This window comes from Hyperolius riggenbachi, chromosome 1 (assembly GCF_040937935.1).
Source record: "Hyperolius riggenbachi isolate aHypRig1 chromosome 1, aHypRig1.pri, whole genome shotgun sequence".
NCBI classification, from domain to species: Eukaryota; Metazoa; Chordata; class Amphibia; order Anura; family Hyperoliidae; genus Hyperolius; species Hyperolius riggenbachi.
In genome coordinates, this window is record NC_090646.1 from 473,650,468 (window position 1) to 473,668,344 (window position 17,877).

General features: G+C 46.5%; 1 protein-coding gene across 2 annotated transcripts in view; it reads left to right on the plus strand.

Annotated features, from left to right (window-relative positions):
- Nucleotides 1–112: 112 nt before the first annotated feature.
- Nucleotides 113–17,877, plus strand: part of TEP1 (telomerase associated protein 1) — a 194,519-nt gene continuing 176,754 nt past the window's right edge. For both annotated transcript variants that reach the window (XM_068241093.1, XM_068241103.1), the window contains exon 1: nt 113–216. In XM_068241093.1, coding sequence (XP_068097194.1) covers nt 119–216 — 98 coding nt within the window. In that variant the 5' untranslated portion in view covers nt 113–118. The remainder of the gene's footprint in view (nt 217–17,877) is intronic.

The following is a 17,877-nucleotide window of genomic DNA, read 5'->3' on the forward strand; positions in this document are numbered from 1 at the left end:
TTCGATGGCTGATTGGGCAACGGAACCACCACTAACGACGACAAGGGCTGGTTCTACCAATCAAAAGTAGGAGGCGGGCTTTGCATGCAAACTCGTCGCCTTGGAAATTTGGCAGCCAATGACAATGGAGGACGGGGCCGGTTTTTCTTTTCCTTTATGCCGCCTAGCAGACGTCAAGGGGATTGCGTTTCCAAGGAAAGGCAAGGGCGTGGTTCGGTGATTGGCAGTTACTTTACTTGTTGAATTAAGCGGCCTCGCGCCCGCCTATTGTGTGTATATGCAGTATGTGTATAGAAAAAGATATTGTGCACGTTTATTATGTTTATGGAAATACTGTTTAATCAGAGTTCGCTACATGCTGTTTCCAGTGTGTGTTGTTAAAAGAAACAAACAACCTAGGGTTGCTTTATAAGAATTGTTGTAAAAACTGAAAACTAAGTTTTATACCATGTTCCAGTCAGGGGCGTAGCAATAGGGCGGGGGTGCAGCGGTAGCGACCGCATCGGGGCCCTTGGGCCAGAGGGGCCCCGAAGGGCCCTCCCTCAACTACAGTATTAGCTCTCTATTGGTCCTGTGCTCATAATTATCACTTCTATAGATGATTTGAATGTTGGTAATCAACAACACACTGCTCCCCATCCCCTTCTTGCACCTCTGACACTGTAGTTGCCATTGGCAGGTTTTGGTGCGCAGTGGCAATTATGTATAGAGTGCTTGGGGGGCCCCACTGTAAAACTTGCATCAGGGCCCACAGCACCTTAGCTACGCCACTGGTTCCAGTCCAGATATGAAAAGTGTAACCAGCGCAGTTGCTATGCTCTAGTGCAGGGGTGTCAAACATCAAGTGGGCCGAAATTGTACACTGGGACCTAGTCGAGGGCCAACCTCAATGACTACTGGCCACCTTTCTCCATTATAAAGTTCACTTGTCCAGGGCCGGATTTGTAGTTTTTACCGCCCAAGGCCACTATCACCAGCTGCCCCCACTCCAACAGCATCCTAAACTCCCCCCCAACTCGGCAGGGATTAGATTGTGGGCTCCGCCGAGGACAGTTAGTGAAGAGATGGCTGGGATTAGATTATAAACTCATCTGAGGACAGTTAGTGACATGATGGCTGGAATTAGATTGTAATCTCCTTGGCGAATGGCACATTCGGTGAGTGAAAGGCAGCTCAGTGATCACTGCAAGTGCCCGTTCACTGCCCTTCATCCTCCGAGTGCCAGATCTGGCTGTTGGTTGCAAACTTCTATCTGCAAACTATGTGTAGCAGACTAAGTGCTACTGCTGCCCACTACCCGCCCCTTGCTTTCCTGGTGCCGTAGGCCATGGCCTATGTGGCCTTGCCTGAAATCCGGCCATGCTTGTGTCTAGTGGTCCTCCCCTATACAGCAGTTCCCCTGTGTCTAGAGAGAGACCCCCACCATTCCCTATACAGTCCCCACGCATCTAGTGGCCCCCACCTTCCACTATACAGTTCCCTAGTGTCTAGTGCTTTCCCCCTACCTCCCCATATGGCTTCCCTGGTGATCTAGGGATTCACATCCAATAGCTTCCCTGGCAGTGCAGTTTCTAGGCTAAAATGCACCCATGGCGAGGGTGTAAAAATGGTGCCCCCCCCCCCCCCCCCCCAGAGCAAGGTATGGGTGCCCGCAGTATAGGTTAGCCAGGTCTAGTTGCACTCAGTATAGGTCCCCCCAGTATAGGTAGCCAAGAATAGGTACCCCAGTATAGGTAGCCAGCTATAGGTTCCCCCAGTATAGGTAGCCAGGCATAGGTGAGCCAGTATAGTTGCCCCTGGTATAGGTTAGCCAGGTAGGTGCCTCCAGCATAGGTAACTAGCCAGTATAGTTGCCCCCAGTATAGGTTAGATAGGCAGGCACCCCTGGTATAAGTTAGATAGGTAGGTGCCCCCAGTACAGGTTAGCTAGGTGGGTGCCTCTAATATAGGTAGCCAGAATAGTTGCCCCCAGCATAGGTCAGATAGGTAGGTGCCCCCAGTATAGGTTAGTTAGGTAGGTGCATCCAATATAGGTAGCCAGTATAGTTGCCACCTGTATAGGCTAGCTAGGTAGGTAGGTAGGTGCCCCCAATAGAGGTTAGATAAGTAAGTGCCCCAATAGAGGTTAGATAGGTAGCTGCCCCCCCAGTATAAGTTAGATAGGTAGGTGCCCCCCCAGTATAGGTTCGATTAGGTAGCTGCCCTCCCCAGTATAGGTTAGATTAGGTAGCTGCCCCCAGTATAGGTTAGATTAGGTAGGTGCCCCCCAGTATAGTTTAGATAGGTAGCTGCCCCCCAGTATATGTTAGATTAGGTAGGTGCCCCCCAGTATATGTTAGATAGGTAGCTGCCCCCCAGTATAGGTTAGATAGGTAGCTGCCGCCAGTACAGGTTAGATTAAGTAGGTGCCCCCCAGTATACGTTAGATTAGGTAGGTGCCCCCCAGTATAAGTTAGATTAGGTAGGTGCCCCCCAGTATAAGTTAGATTAGGTAGCTGCCCCCCAGGATAGGTTAGGTAGGTGCCCCCCAGTATAGGTTAGATTAGGTAGTTGACCCCCCAGGATAGGTTAGGTATCTGCCCCCCTGCATAGGTTAGGTAGCTGCCCCCCCCCCCCATAATGGAGGGGGGAGCCGCACCTCTCCCTCCCTTCCTCTCCCTGGGCCGCCCTCCATGCTCCCCCTCAGAGTGCAGAGTGCAGGGAAGCGCTGTACACAACTACTCACCTCCCAGGTTCCAATCGCCGCTCAATCGCCGCCGGTCTCCTCCTGCTCTGCATAGATGCTGATACACACGCTGCTTCCTGTTTAGCAGGAAGCAGCGTGTGTATCAGCGTCTATGCAGAAGGGATCAGCGGCGATTGGAACCAGGGAGGTGAGTAGTTGTGTACAGCGCTTCCCTGCGTGCTCACTCTGCACTCTGAGAGGGGAGCATGGAGGGCGGCCCGGGGAGAGGAAGGGAGGGAGAGGTTGGGCTGCCTTCCTCGCGGCTGCGGCTCCCCCCTCCAGTACAGCTCCCCCCTCCCAATAGCGCTCAGGGCGGCGGCACAGGCCGTATGTCCCTAGAAACGGGCATGTTCCCTGGTGGTCTAAAGTGGGCCAAACATAATGCAAAGTGGGGAAACCCCTTGAGGGCTGAATTTAATGGCTCTGAGGGCCAAATTTGGCATGCTGGCCGGAGTTTGACATGTATGCTCTAGTGCAAAGCCACCTCTTTCCTACTGATGAAGAATTTTGTAAGGGGATTAATTTAAATTTCAGCATAGGCTTGACAGTCTTTCCCCTACATACAAACAGGTTACTTTCCAGGAGTTTGTTTGTAAGTTGAGTTTATTTGTAAATTGAGTCATTTGTTATACATAGTGAAACGTGAATAATTTACTTTCGGACAGCTCTAGAATTTGGGCATATAGTGTTAAAGGGAAGGTTCAGGGACTATCGAAAAAAAATCCACTTACCTGGGGCTTCCTCCAGCCCGTGGGAGGCAGGAGGTGCCCTCGGCGCCGCTCCGCAGGCTCCCAGTGGTCTCCTGTGGCGCGCCCAACCTGGCCAGGCCGACTGCCAGGTCGGGCTTCTTCTGCGCTCCAATCTGCGTGTCACTGGTGCACGCTGACGTCATCGGACGTCCTCCAGGCTGTACTGCGCAGGCTCAGAACTACTGCGCCTGCGCAGTACAGCCCGGAGGACGTCCAATGACGTCAGTGCGCACCAGTGACACGCAGATTGGAGCGCAGAAGAAGCCCGACCTGGCAGCCGGCCTGGCCAGGTCGGGCGCGCCACCGGAGACAACTGGGAGCCTGCGGAGCGGCACTGAGGGCACCTCCTGCCTGCCACGGGCTGGAGGAAGCCACAAGTAAGTGGATTTGGATTTTTATTTTTTTTTCGACAGTCCCTGAACCTTCCCTTAAAAGAGAACCTGGTAGAAAAAAAGAGCCCATGTGGAGTGCTTACCTCAGGAAGGGGAAGGATCCTAATGAGGTCTAAGTCCTCTAGTGCAGCACGGACCCAGTGCTGGGACCCCTGGACACCCGCAGATGGCAATATTTACCTTTGCGATCCAGCGCAGACACAGTACCATCTTCCCCCTCGCACTCTGTTGGAAATAGCCAAGCATGATCAGGTCCACTTTGCTGCGCAGGTGTCTCATGCCTGCACGGTAGAGTGGACCTGATCAGGCTTGGCTCTTTCTGCTAGAGCCCTAGGGAGATGATGGTGCTGTGCCTGCGCAGGATCCCAAAGGTAAAGATCACAAGGTGCTGCAGGCGCTACTGCGCATGCGCGCATTGTCGGTGAATTTTTGGGGGGGACCCAGGGCTGGTTCAGGGCTACACAGGAGGACAGAGGAAGCCTCATTAGCATCCAGAGGCTTACCCCTCCCGAGGGGTACTATTTTCCCTTACACATTCTCTTTGACTTTGACTATGTTTTTTTGGGTTCTAATGTGCTTTTAATTTGTTTTAAAGTACTTAACAGTTTAGTATATTGTATTTGTACATGAAGATAGCTTAGTTTGTATGTATGAAAAATTGTAACTCCAGTTGATTGTAAGTAGGGGACTATCTGTATTTTACACATAAAGGTAAGCATTGAAATGCAAACAATTCTGTCTCAGATGACAATTTTAAGTAGCATGGAAATGAGGCAAACAACTGAACTTAAATTGTATACAGTTTGCATAGAAGCCAGGATTACTTGCATTATTTGCATTTAATTTACCATCTCTATACAACCTTGTTTACATAGACTGCTTTGAAATGCATGTGAGATTAGTTGTGCAACCTACTGTCAGTGGTTATTAGGTGACTAAAGCCTCATACGCATGGTACAATTTTCCATCTGATCGACGGGTGATCTGATAAGAAATTGCATCGTGTGTAGGCATGCAAATTGTTTCCAGTCGACAATTGTGTTGATAACTACCCAAAATCGTAGTAGTCCTCTGAGGTGGCCAATAATGGCCGCCTCAGCCGATAGTCTTGCGTCTATACAGCTGCCCCCAAACTGCCACTTCGCAAGTGATCCACCCGGCAGATCAAGTATCCCGAGCAACTGCATTGTCCTCGCACTCCCCACTGCATGATGTCACATATGCGCCGCTCCAATGTCCCTCTCTCCGCCCCTCCCCCCCTCCCCCCAAGAAACAGAGTGTGTTGTTAGTTACATAGCTGACTTTGCATCTCTCAGTGTTGGCCCAGTGATGTAGCCCAAAGGATCAAAAGCTAATCTCCGACAGGCGACATCAGTCAGCAGTGTGGACAGGCTTAGCCCCTCTATGAATACACCTCTGCAGTGAACTTGGTATGGCAAGAAATATGGCCATGGCCAGCACTTCCATAGGCCTCTCCCAATGTGAATAATGGTCCCCGGGTTAGAGTATGCGCAGCAGAGCGGACTCACCTCTCCGTCCAGCTTGGTCATCCTTCATTCTGTGAGCCTCTGTCTTCATCCTCGTGGTGCACCTCTGCTTTGCGACCCAGCGGCATGTACGTACTCGCAGAGATGAGGTGCATCGTAACATCTTTGAGAGGCCATAATTGAGCGGTGTAGATTTTGGGCTGTTCATGTGTCTTCTATGGCAAGCTTGTTCTCCCTGCCATCAGTAAGGGTACGTTTCCACTACTGCGGTTTCGTTGCCGTTTCTATGCGGATTTTCACGTGGAATCGCTCGCGGTTTTCACAACGCAATTTTAACCATGTCAATGCCGGCAATCATTGACATGGGTTTTTTTTTCCGAAAACGCAAGCGGAAACGCCGGGAAAACCGCAAGACTAATGCTTTCCTAATAGGTTTTCCTATTTAGTTACATTACCGACGATTCGCGTGCTGGTGTGCGGCGTGCAAATTCTGATGGTTCTGCCGTGCAGATTTTTCCTGCATGACAAACCGCACAGAATTCCGCACAAGTGGAGACAGTCCCATTATTTTTAATGGGTTATGCGAATCTGCATGCAGAAAACGCATGCAGATTCGCTGTAGTGGAGGCGGACCCTAAGGAAATTAATATGACAGCCTTCATATTTCGAGCAAGAAGGTACAGACTCTCCAGATCCTTGTGGCTGCAGCATTGCCTTGATCACCCACATCCCCAGGCCATTTAATTTCCTATGAGTGTTCACATGTGAGCATTTTGATTTTATTAAAATCGCAAACGCGCTACATGTAACATTTTCTGAGCATTTTTGCTGAATGGAAGGTATAGGGAAATTGCAGAGTGCTTGAAAAAGCGATTTGTATAGCGATTTCCCCAGCGCTTTTAAGAATAAATACATTGGGCTTTATTCACAAAGCGGTGCTAACCTAGTTAGCACGCCTAAAGGCTTTGGGCGTGCTAACTAGGGTGCAAAGTAGTTAGCATGCACAAAGCTTTAAGAAATCGCGCGCAAAGTTATGCAGGCAAAACTTTACGCGCGTAAACCTTTATGCGCGCATAAAGGTTTACTGTGCGCATAAAGGTTTACTCGCGTAAAGTTTTGCACGCGAAAAGCTCTTTTAGGTGTGCTGAGGGGCTTTTCACAGGCGTGCTAACAGTTAGCACCGCTTTGTGAATCAAGCCCATTGTATTTATTCATTTCTGGGTCAAAGAGATAACTTCCTGACTGAAGTCAGGAAGTGAAAATCTTAATCACTCAGCAAAAGTGCTTACAAAAGCGCTTTTCTAAACGCAAAGTGCATGGAAAAGTGATTTGAAAAGCGCTCTATAAATTGATCAGCACTTGCTTGCCGATTTATAATGTGAACAAGGCCTAAGTCTTCTTTCACAGTGGGATGTTGTAATTGATGCGACGTTAAGGTCGCATAACGTGCCCCTAATGCAACGCATTGAAAGACTATAACTTGGACGTTATAGTACATTCTTTAGCCCTGTGTTTGGTGCGCTGTTTTCGTCGCACAGTGATGGACGAAAACAGCGCATGCATTACATTACAAACAAAACACATTACTGAGCATGTGCAACACACACAACGCAGCAGATTTATTGCTAAACGCACAGCATGCAGCACTCTCTAAATATTGCTACACGTTACACACAACGCAACGTGTGCACTGTGAATGTTGCACAGACTTAATATTGCTGTGCGTTAGTCCACGTTAAAACATTTTCTAATGTGCGACTTTAACGCTAAGTGGGCAGCATGTTCAGAAATGCTACTGCTAGCTAACACGAGAAGCAAGATGGCGCCCGAGCCTGAAAACACACCCAAAGATGCAATGGCGGCAAGTGATACAGGGAGGGGAGGCAGCGGAGGATCGCAACCAACCGCTAAGGTACTAACCCTTGGAGACCTGAATACAGTTGCGGGGGAATTAAAGTCAGCATTTCAGGCAGCAGTAGATTCCGTTAGGGGTGACATCCACACACTAACCGAGAAGGTGGAAGCAATATCTAGCACCACTAAGGCCCAAGCAGGTGATATCAAGCGGCTGAAAAAACAGTCCTCTAAACAAGACTTCCAGCTCCAGCAAGCCTTCCGTATTATGGAAGACCTAGATAACCGCGGAAGAAGAAACAACCTTAGAGTAAAGGGATTGCCTGAGTCAGTCCAGCCTGCGCAGCTCACAGAGGCGCTACAATCACTCTTCAATAACCTACTCGAGAAGGAAGCAGACTCTGCCATAGAATTTGTGCGTTTACACAGAGCACTGAAACAGAGAGGCAGTGAGTCAGACCCTCCGAGAGATGTTATCTGCTGCCTGGCATCGTTTCCCCTGAAGGAAGAAATTGTGAAGGCTGCAAGATCTCAAGAGAAGATCTTCTTTAATGAAGCCGAGGTGACCATATTCCAAGACCTGTCGCCTATCACCCTCAGGCAGAGATGGACCCTGAAGCCACTTCTAAAGCTGCTACGAGATAAAGGAATAGTTTATAGATGGCGATTCCCTTTTGGTCTTAGTGCCCTGTATCAAGAGAGGTGGCATACGTTGCAAACACCAGAAGAACTGGAATCTTTCTGTGACGTACTACAAATCAAGGCTCCTGCCCTGAAAGAATGGAAGTCGGAATTTGGCACTTCTTCACCTTGGCTGAGATCTGGGGAACCCAGTAGGTTTGGAAATACAAGCAAGCAAAAGGGTGGCCGGGACAAGGAAAGAAAATCATACAGACAAGAGAGACAAAGGAGCCCTCGCACATCGGATGACTCTTCCGCAAACTCTTCTCAAGAGGACAGCTAAGTACATGGGGTGTTTCTTTCTTCTCTTGTATTTTTGGTCTCTTTTTTCCCTTTATTTTTCTGTTTTTGAAAGAGACTAATGTTGCCCCGCTATGACTCTCTTCTTACGCCCTTAGTTTACACTCCCCAAGTTCTACCAGCCCAGGGGTCCCAGTCATGGTAGGAGGGAGGGAACTGGTTTGTATACGTTTTTTCAAATTTCCCCCTGCACGTTAAGACACTTGTTCTGTGCGTTTAGCTTTGGACAAATGGGAAGCTGAAGCCGCCCCTTGGTCACTGGTATAGTGCCTACACACAGAAAACTACACGTTCACAACAGCCCTCTAAAGGAACTCATCTTCTTCTCTGGGGCTTGCCTTGATTTTAGGGGGCCTGTCCTCAGTGGATATCGTTCCGAGCCATATTAGACATTCTTATTACAGCGTATTAAGTTAAGAACTCCACAGAATCCAGACACTGCCAACGGACTGTCAGTTTTAATAGTTTACCTAGGGTTGTTATTCTGTTGGAGAAAAGTTAACTTACTCGTACTTGCAATGCCTTAACCCCCCTTTTCTTTCCCACAGCGGTTTAATTGCTCAAAATGTTGCAATGCACTATATGTTATTCTATGCAGCCCATGCTTGATAAGTTTGTTTCCTCTCTCTCTATGATAAGGTGATAATGATTCATTATTGCTACAGAATAGATTGTGAGAGGAGAGGGGTTTCGCAAAGCTTACGCTAAACTATAGCTCATAAGACCCCGTAATAGGTCCACTATATTGCGGAAAAGAAGGAGGGAATAAACTGAAGTCAACTTTATGACAATCCCTATACAGTAGCCTTAGATAAGCAAGCCCGGTATTTCATAAGTCTCACGGAAGAACCGAAGCCTCTCATGAGGGCTAAATATTTTGTCCCTAGTAGGACCCACAGGGCGCGAATACGGCCTCTAAAGAACTCCCTCAGAACCCACTGATCCATAGCCGCTTCACCTAAAGGCAGCTATTTAATAGAAAGTAAGCTACATTAATGTGCTATATAAGAAGACTCTTGTCTCCCCATAGTGCTATATGCAAAACTAATAACTACATTTACATATCAGAGTATAGAATATCAACTTCTACATAATGCGTAGGAGTAGATAAGTCTCTTTCTTCACCCCCCAACCCAAGCCACGTCACAACCGTGTGACGCTGACACATCCTCACAGAATACTTGTAGAGGTGTTAGATCTCCTCTACTCTGTTTAAACACCAGCCAGAAGTTAAGTAATCGCTGTAGGCTGGTTTGTGAGCATTTAACTCCACAGGATAGAGCTCTGACTCACGAGAAGAGCCGTATCCATAAGCGCTGAGTGGCCTCACCACGGCATACGACCCCCCATAAACTCATAGCACTACTTTGTGAGAAATGGCCAAAAATAAAATAGCGATACTATCGCTAAATACGCAGGGACTGAACTCTCCGTATAAAAGAAAATGGGTACTAACTGAAGCACATAGACTCCGCTGTGAAATTTTACTTTTACAAGAGACCCATTTTCTAAGGTCTAAAACGCCCAGCCTAAGAGATAACAAATTTCCTATAGTGTATAACGCAACAGCTTCTGATGGAAAAGTTAAGGGCGTTTCAATAGTGATGTCTAGAAAGGTCTCTTGGGTGCTGCAGGACAGCAGGTTGGATGAGGAGGGAAGGTACATTTTTGTTAAGGGTCTTCTTCATGGTGTCCCAGTTACTATTGGTAACATCTACGCCCCAAATAAAGGCCAGGCCACGTTTATAACTGAGGTTACCGACGTTCTGCTCCCATTCACGCAGGGAATGCTTATACTGGGAGGAGATTTCAATGTAGCACTGAACCCATCTCTTGACACCTCAGATGGCAGATCTTCCACGAGATATAAGATCCTGAACAGGATCAAGCAGAACTTGGCATTGTTGAGGCTGGTTGACACGTGGAGATCTAGCCATCCCTCTGAACGTGATTTTACCTTCTGGTCTGCCTTGCATGAGAAATCGACCAGGATCGATTACATATTCTTATCACAACAAGATCTGTCAAGGTTTGTTTGTGCACGGATTGATACACGCACGAGATCTGATCATGCACCAGTAGTACTAACAATTGAATTAGGCAAGAAACAAGACAGAACCTTCATATGGAGATTCCCGTCCCATTTGTTAACAGACGCTGAAGTCCTCTCAAAACTTAAGAAAGAACTGACAGCATTCTTCGCTACCAACAAGACACCGGACGTCAGTAGGACGTCGGTTTGGCTAGCACACAAATGCACGATAAGGGGATTCTTGCTTGGAGAGCAGGCCAGGCTCAGAAAGGAAAAGGGGAAAGAGATGGAAGCCCTCTTTGAGGAGCTGCGTAAATTAGAATTACTCTCCAAAACCAATGCCACACAGACTAATATAACCAAAATAAAGGACGTCAGAACTCGCATTAATAAAATAATGGATAGACGCTTTCAGACGGAATTCACTTTAAGAACAGGTATATTTTACGAAGCAGGTAATAAACCTGGAAAATATCTAGCCAGAGCCCTTAGAGAAAAACAAACAGGTGGAGATATCAAGGCTATCCGCAACAAAACAGGGACACTATTACACAAAACAACTGACATAGCAAACAGATTTGTGGAGTTTTACTCAGACCTCTACTCCCTAAAACCTGAGACCAACTCACCTGAAGCAGTAGCGGACAGACTTCAGAAAATACGCCAATTTCTGACTACCTCAGGGATGCCCAAAATTGACCCTCAGATGGTTGAAGAGTGGGGAGACTCTTTCCATGAGGATGAGATACTAATAGCCATAAAATCCCTCAAACCAAATAAAAGTCCGGGACCTGACGGATTCTCGGGGGCTTATTATAAGGCCTTTAAGAACGAGCTTCTACCACATCTGACTGAACTATTTAATGAAATCTCAAATGATACACCTCTTCCAACAGAAATGCAGGCGGCCCATATCACGATCATACCTAAAAAAGGGAAAGACGATACGAGCTGTTCCAATTATAGACCGATCTCCTTGCTGAACGTAGACACAAAACTGTTCAGTAAGGTCATTGCAAATCGTCTAATTCAAATTATACCCACGTTAATAGGAAAGGATCAGGTGGGGTTTGTCCCTGGAAGAGAAGCCAGGGACAACACTACTAAAGCAATCACTCTGATAGAGTTCATGATAAAGCGAAAGGTCGAGGGCCTTCTCCTCTCAGTTGACGCGGAGAAGGCCTTCGACAGAGTAGCCTGGGACTTTATGGAAGAAGTGTTAAATTTCATTGAGGTAGGAGACCACTTGAAGCAAAAAATTTTGTCATTATACTCTACTCCTAGGGCGCAAATAAAAGTAAATGGGAGTTTATCCAACTCCTTCCCGCTTAACAATGGCACACGCCAAGGATGCCCCTTATCGCCCCTGATATTTATTTTAACCCTAGAGCCCTTCATTAGACATATAAATCTGCACACCTCCATCCAGGGAGTGACAGTAGGTAACTTATGCTTTAAAATTGCTGCTTATGCAGATGATGTCCTTCTGTTTCTGACAAATCCTGAATCCTCCTTAAAAACTGCTTTACAGATTTTTAATACTTATGAAACACTGTCTAACTTCAAAATGAACCTCACCAAATCCGAGATTCTTAACATCACAATTCCGAATGAAGAGGCTCTGAGACTTAAACAGTCCATGCCCTTTAAGTGGAACACGGGATCGATCACATACCTAGGCATCAAACTCTCTAGAGATACTGGCTTGCTCTTCAGGCAGAATTTCCTAGATATTCAGAATAAGATTTTCATAGACCTTAAGAAATGGGAGGGACTTACCATGTCATGGTTCGGGCGGATAGCCGTGGTGAAAATGAACATACTTCCACGCCTACTTTACATGCTACAGGCTATACCTATCCTTCTGCCCAAACAATTCTTAAAAGAGATTCAACGCAGGGTGGGAGTGTTCATTTGGAACAAAACCGCACCACGTGTAAATAGACATATATTATTCCTCCCTAAACAAAAAGGGGGCGTGGCACTACCAAATTTTGAGAGATATCATATGGCGTGCATTCTTACCAGGATCATTGACTGGTCATGTCATAAAGGAGCAAAATTGTGGGTGGATCTAGACGAACAAATTTTAGGTCACTCCGTACGATGCATCCCATGGATTCCCAATCCTGTAGCTAAAAACTGCATACGTGAATTCTCACTCATTAATAGTATGATAACAACCTTTCAGACGGCCTGCAAAAGGCTTAAACTATCATCAGTAAAAAGTCCACTGACCAGTCTTACCCATAACCTGGATTTTGGACCAGGTATTTCGGGTCCATTTCTTAATACGCAGGAAATCAATAGTGAATATAAAATATGTCAATTCATAGATAAAGGCAAGATTACCGACACATTTCAGAACTTCAAGATCCCCCCTTGGCCTTTACGTCAAATTCACTCATACATTAGCAACAGCTCGAATAAACAGCAGTTCTGTAGATCCCTGTCGGGATTTGAAGAAATATGTCAGGCAGGAAATGAAGTGCCTCATACAGTGTCTCTAATGTATAAAGCCTTAGAAAACTTAAATCACGAAACGCCCTTGCCATTCACTGACAAATGGGAAAAAGGGGAGGGAGACGAGGCGGGAGAGGTGGATTGGGAAAACATTTTTATACTCACCCATAAATGCTCAATCAATTCCTCAATTCAAGAAGCCAACTATAAGATTCTCACCAGATGGCACAAAACGCCAGTGGCTTTAAACAAAATAATCCCAAATTATCCCACAAAATGTTGGCGATGTGATTCCCTACAGGCCACATACGAGCATATATGGTGGGACTGTCCCAAAATATTGAGATTTTGGAAATTAATACATACATGGGCAGGGAAAATCTCCTCATTCCAGGTTCCATTTAGTAAGTGGGCCTTACTTCTTCATCATAATGACATGTCCATCAAGACGTATAAGAACTCCCTCCTGATCCACCTTCTCAATGCAGCTAAAACCCTTGTCCCCAGGTGGTGGAAATCGGATAAAATACCATCCATGAAGGAATGGCTAGCGAAAGTAGACTTCATTTACTACATGGAGGAGCTCAGAGCAATCAAACTTGATAGAATCCATAAGTTTGCCATCACCTGGGCACAATGGGTAGATTTCAAAACCACGGAAGAGTACCTTTCTCTACAAGCGTTCTCCTAAAAAGGCCGGAGTAATGAGTACATTGGGGAGTCAATGCCATTGTCAATTGTGCTGAGCACAACAGACTCAAACCTGCGCTTATTCATAGAATCTGTGGAGTATTAACCTTCCTATCCAAACAAACTACCCACAACCTTCTATGTTGGTGTCATACTCATACAATGCATATACTACTAGGTAGCCTTCTCTAGATTTGTTTTAAACATTTGCTATAATAGTTTTTGATGCAAGTTGCATATTCCTTTAAGAAGTTGATATATAATTCATAAGTGTATTCGTGATAAGGCTTGTTGATATGCTTTATGATTAGCAATGTGGAAAAATTGTGTTTCACTGACAGTATCTTCATGTTGTAAATACATAAGATGTATGTGAACTGTATTTCTACTTTATTATATTGATTCAAATAAACACCCTTTTGGAAAAAAAAAGAAATGCTACTGCCAGCTGCATAGTTGCACTTACAGTCTTTGACCTTTTCAGGAGAGTAACAAGATACAAATCCATTGCACTGCTGTTTGCGCTGTTACTATCCATGTATTTCAAATTAATAAACGCGTGAATCCCACCAGGGCTGTGGAGTTGGTACAAAAATCCTCTGACTCCTCAGTTTAGGATTCCACCGACTCCGACTCCTCTAATTTGCATATTACAATGTTGTTGATTGAACGTATGTAACGTGAAATTCGTCTCTTAACTGCCAACGCTTAGGAATTTTAAAAGACAACTGAAGTGAGAAGGATATGGAGACTGCCATATTTATTCCCTTTAGTCATAGACTAAAACTAGTCCTTGGTAAGAGTACTTGTAAAAGGTACAGGCCGGAACAAAGAACATCTATCAGGCCCTAGGCAATGTAAGTGTGAGTACATGTTATGGTGGCCATACATGGTACAATTTTTTCATACAATCTTACCATTTCTATGTAATATAAGAGGAACTGCCTAAATTATCCTTTCAGTATATTCACTTAATTTACCCTTATACTACATAGAAATGGTAAGATTGTATGAAAAAATTGTACCATGTATGGCCACCATAAGAGTGATGTGCAGGTACTCTGCAGGGGAATAAGGAGATTCTTCCTCTATTACACATTCTTCATGTACACTCTGATCCAGGTTTATGGGTGATAGACAACAGCTCTGTGTTCAATGTGCACAACATTCTCAGTGGATTCCCTGCAGCTCTGTGGAGAGTGCATATGTAGAATATAGTACTACTGTGTAACAAAGTAAACCTGAGACAGATGAAATTAAAGTTTTATACATACCTGGGGCTTTCTCCAGCACCCTTCAGGCTAATAAGTCCCTCGCTGTCCTCCTCCACCACCTGGATCTTCTGCTATGAGTCCAGGTACTTGAGCCAGTCTGGCGTAGTGCGCATGCACACACTCCGCCGCCGGGAGCGTACTACACCTGCGCAGCACTATTGCGCAGGTGCAGAACGCTCCTGGCTGTGGAAGTGGCATGCGGCCGGACTGCGCTGACTGGCTGAATTACCAGGACTCATAGCAGAAGATCCAGGTGGTGGAGAAGGACAGCGAGGAACTGATTAGCCTGAAGGGAGCTGGAGGAAGGCCCAGGTATGTATAAAACTTTTCTTTTCATCCTTCTCAGGTACCATTTAATTCATAGTCACCAAACCAAATTTTAACAACAAATCAAATTATTTGATTTCATGAGCAAAGAGAGTGCATACATTTGCATAAATCAGAATCAATGCAGAATTATTTCCATCTCATTGCCCATCTCTATTAGTGACGAGGCTACACATCAGGCTTTATACTTACAGCATAGATGTTATTTAGTATATATGTTACGGCCAGAACCCGAAGTTTGGCCACTTCGGGTTCTGGCCGGCCAATGTGCGAAGTGGCCGCTGCGCTGCGGCCAATGTGAGGAATGGAATGAATCATGTAACATTCATGTATATTCTGGCCCCAGCGCAGCGGCCAAACGTCTCGCAACTTAGTTATTTTAATGAAATGAAGCCGGCGGCAATGAAACAGATGAAGCCGCCGGCTTTTTCTCTGCCTCTCTCTCTCTCCTCCCTCCGCCTCTCTCTCCTTCTCTTATTATGGGCAGCACTCGTGTCCCCCTCCAGAGTCGTTCGTCGCGCCAGGGGAAGCCTGCCGTTCCTGCAGAGCGGGTGCTAGCAGAAGCGATGTCTGCAGCCTCCCCGCTCTGCTTTGCCTGGCGCGATGAACGATTCTGGAGGGGGAAACAAGTGCTGCCCAAAATAAGAGAAGGAGAGAGAGGCGGGGGGACGAGAGAGAGAGAGGCAGAGAAAAAGCCGGCTTCATTTCATTAAAATAACTAAGTTGCGAGACGTTTGCCCGCTGCGCTGCGGTCAGAAGATACATAAATGTTACATGATTCATTCCATTCCTCACATTGGCCGCAGAGCAGCGGCCACTTCGCACATTGGCCGGCCAGAACCCGAAGTGGCTGGCCAGAACTAGAAGTGGCCAAAGTTCGGGTTCTGGCCGTAACATATATAAGAGATTCCTGTGTACACATCATATATACAGTCACAATCAGATGTGTATATCTGACTTTAAAAATACAGGGACTGCTTTATTGAAGCAGCACAAGTAACTAAATTTTGATTGGTTTATTTCATTTTTGTAGACTAAGCACAGCTATTACTGTATGTATAAATTATTTATGATGACTATTATCTGAGAAATAGAACATTTTATCATATTTTCTATTTTAATTACAGTTTAAATTCATTAGGAGTCGGAGTCGGTGAATTTTTTCCTGACTACGACTCCGACTCCAGGCACCCAAAATTGCCCCGACTCCACGACTCCGACTCCACAGCCCTGAATCCAACACAGGAGTCTGAAGGCTGAAATTTTTTGGATTAGGCACAATTTTTAGTCATAGCTCAAATTGACAAAAGACACATGTGCATATAAAGGCATTGTTAACACAACCCACCCTCATAAGCCCCTCCCAGTATTGTTATATCACAGGCTGCGCCACTTTTGGCAAGATTAAATATAAACAGTCACCATTGTCTCTACTACAGATTAGTCTTGTGAGTTTGCTGTGGGGATATTCTTACTGGTCAGTCCTGGAAGCTCCCTGCCTGGAGGAATGGACAGAGAATGTCACCTCCTACATCAGATTCTGCGAGGAGTCATGCATACCAGCGACAACCATCAAGGTCTTTCCGAACAACAAGCCCTGGTTCAACGGAAGGCTACGCAGGCTCCGGAGGCAAAAAGAGGAAGCCCACAAATCTGGTACACCAGAGAGTTTCAGGGAAGCCAGGAACACCTTGAAAAGAGAGTTGAAGGTGGCAAAGAGAGACTACTCCAACAAGCTGAGTCGCAACCTACAGTCCAACAATGTCCGGGAGGTCTGGAAAGGCCTAAGGGCAGCCACCAACTTCAAGCCTCTTTCTCAACACATTCCTCCGAGCACTGCACTAGCTGAGGATCTCAACAAATTCTATTGCAGGTTCGAGGCCCAGCCCACCCTCCCGGCGGATCAAACGTCCACATCCTCACCCGAGAATCCTCCACCCCCCTCCTCTCCTCCACACGCTGGTCATTCCCCCTCAACACAGCTAACAGTCCAGGAGACCGATGTGCTGCGGCACCTCCGGAAGCTAAACACTAGGAAGGCCTCAGGCCCAGACGGCATATCCCCATCCTGTCTAAAAACATGTGCGGGACAGTTAGCCCCGGTCCTCACTTCCATCTTCAACAGATCCCTGGAGCTGGGAAAAGTTCCCTCCTGCTTCAAAAAAGCCGACATCATCCCGGTCCCCAAGAAGCCAGGAGTCACGGACCTAAACAACTTCAGACCCGTCGCCCTAACCCCGATTATCATGAAGACCTTCGAGAGACTGGTCCTCTCCTACCTGAAGCTTCACACTGCTACCCTATTGGATCCTCTACAATTTGCATACAGGGCAAACCGGTCTGTGGAAGACGCCATTAACATCTGCCTTGCACATATCACTGAACACCTGGATAAACCAAAGACCTATGCAAGGATCCTCCTCCTGGACTTCAGTTCTGCGTTCAATACCATCTGCCCAAACATCCTGCATGACGATCTGGAACGGCTCGGTGTCTACCCAACCCTTTGCACCTGGATCAAGGACTTCCTTACGAACAGGACACAGCTAGTGAGACTCGGAGACTGCTCCTCCAGTGTAAGAACCACAAACACAGGCGCCCCGCAAGGATGTGTACTGTCTCCGATGCTCTTCTCCCTGTATACAAACAGCTGCACCTCCTCCACGGATACCGTCAAGGTCATTAAGTTTGCGGATGACACCACCATCGTAGGACTCCTGGGCGATAAAGCGGAGCTGGAATATCACAGCGAGATCGAGCGGATTCTCAGATGGTGCTCTGACAACAAACTCGTACTAAACACAGCAAAAACAGTGGAACTGATAGTGAACTTCAGAAGGTATGCGCCACCACCCAGCCCGGTCATCATTGATGGCACCGAAGTCTCCAGGGTACACAACGCG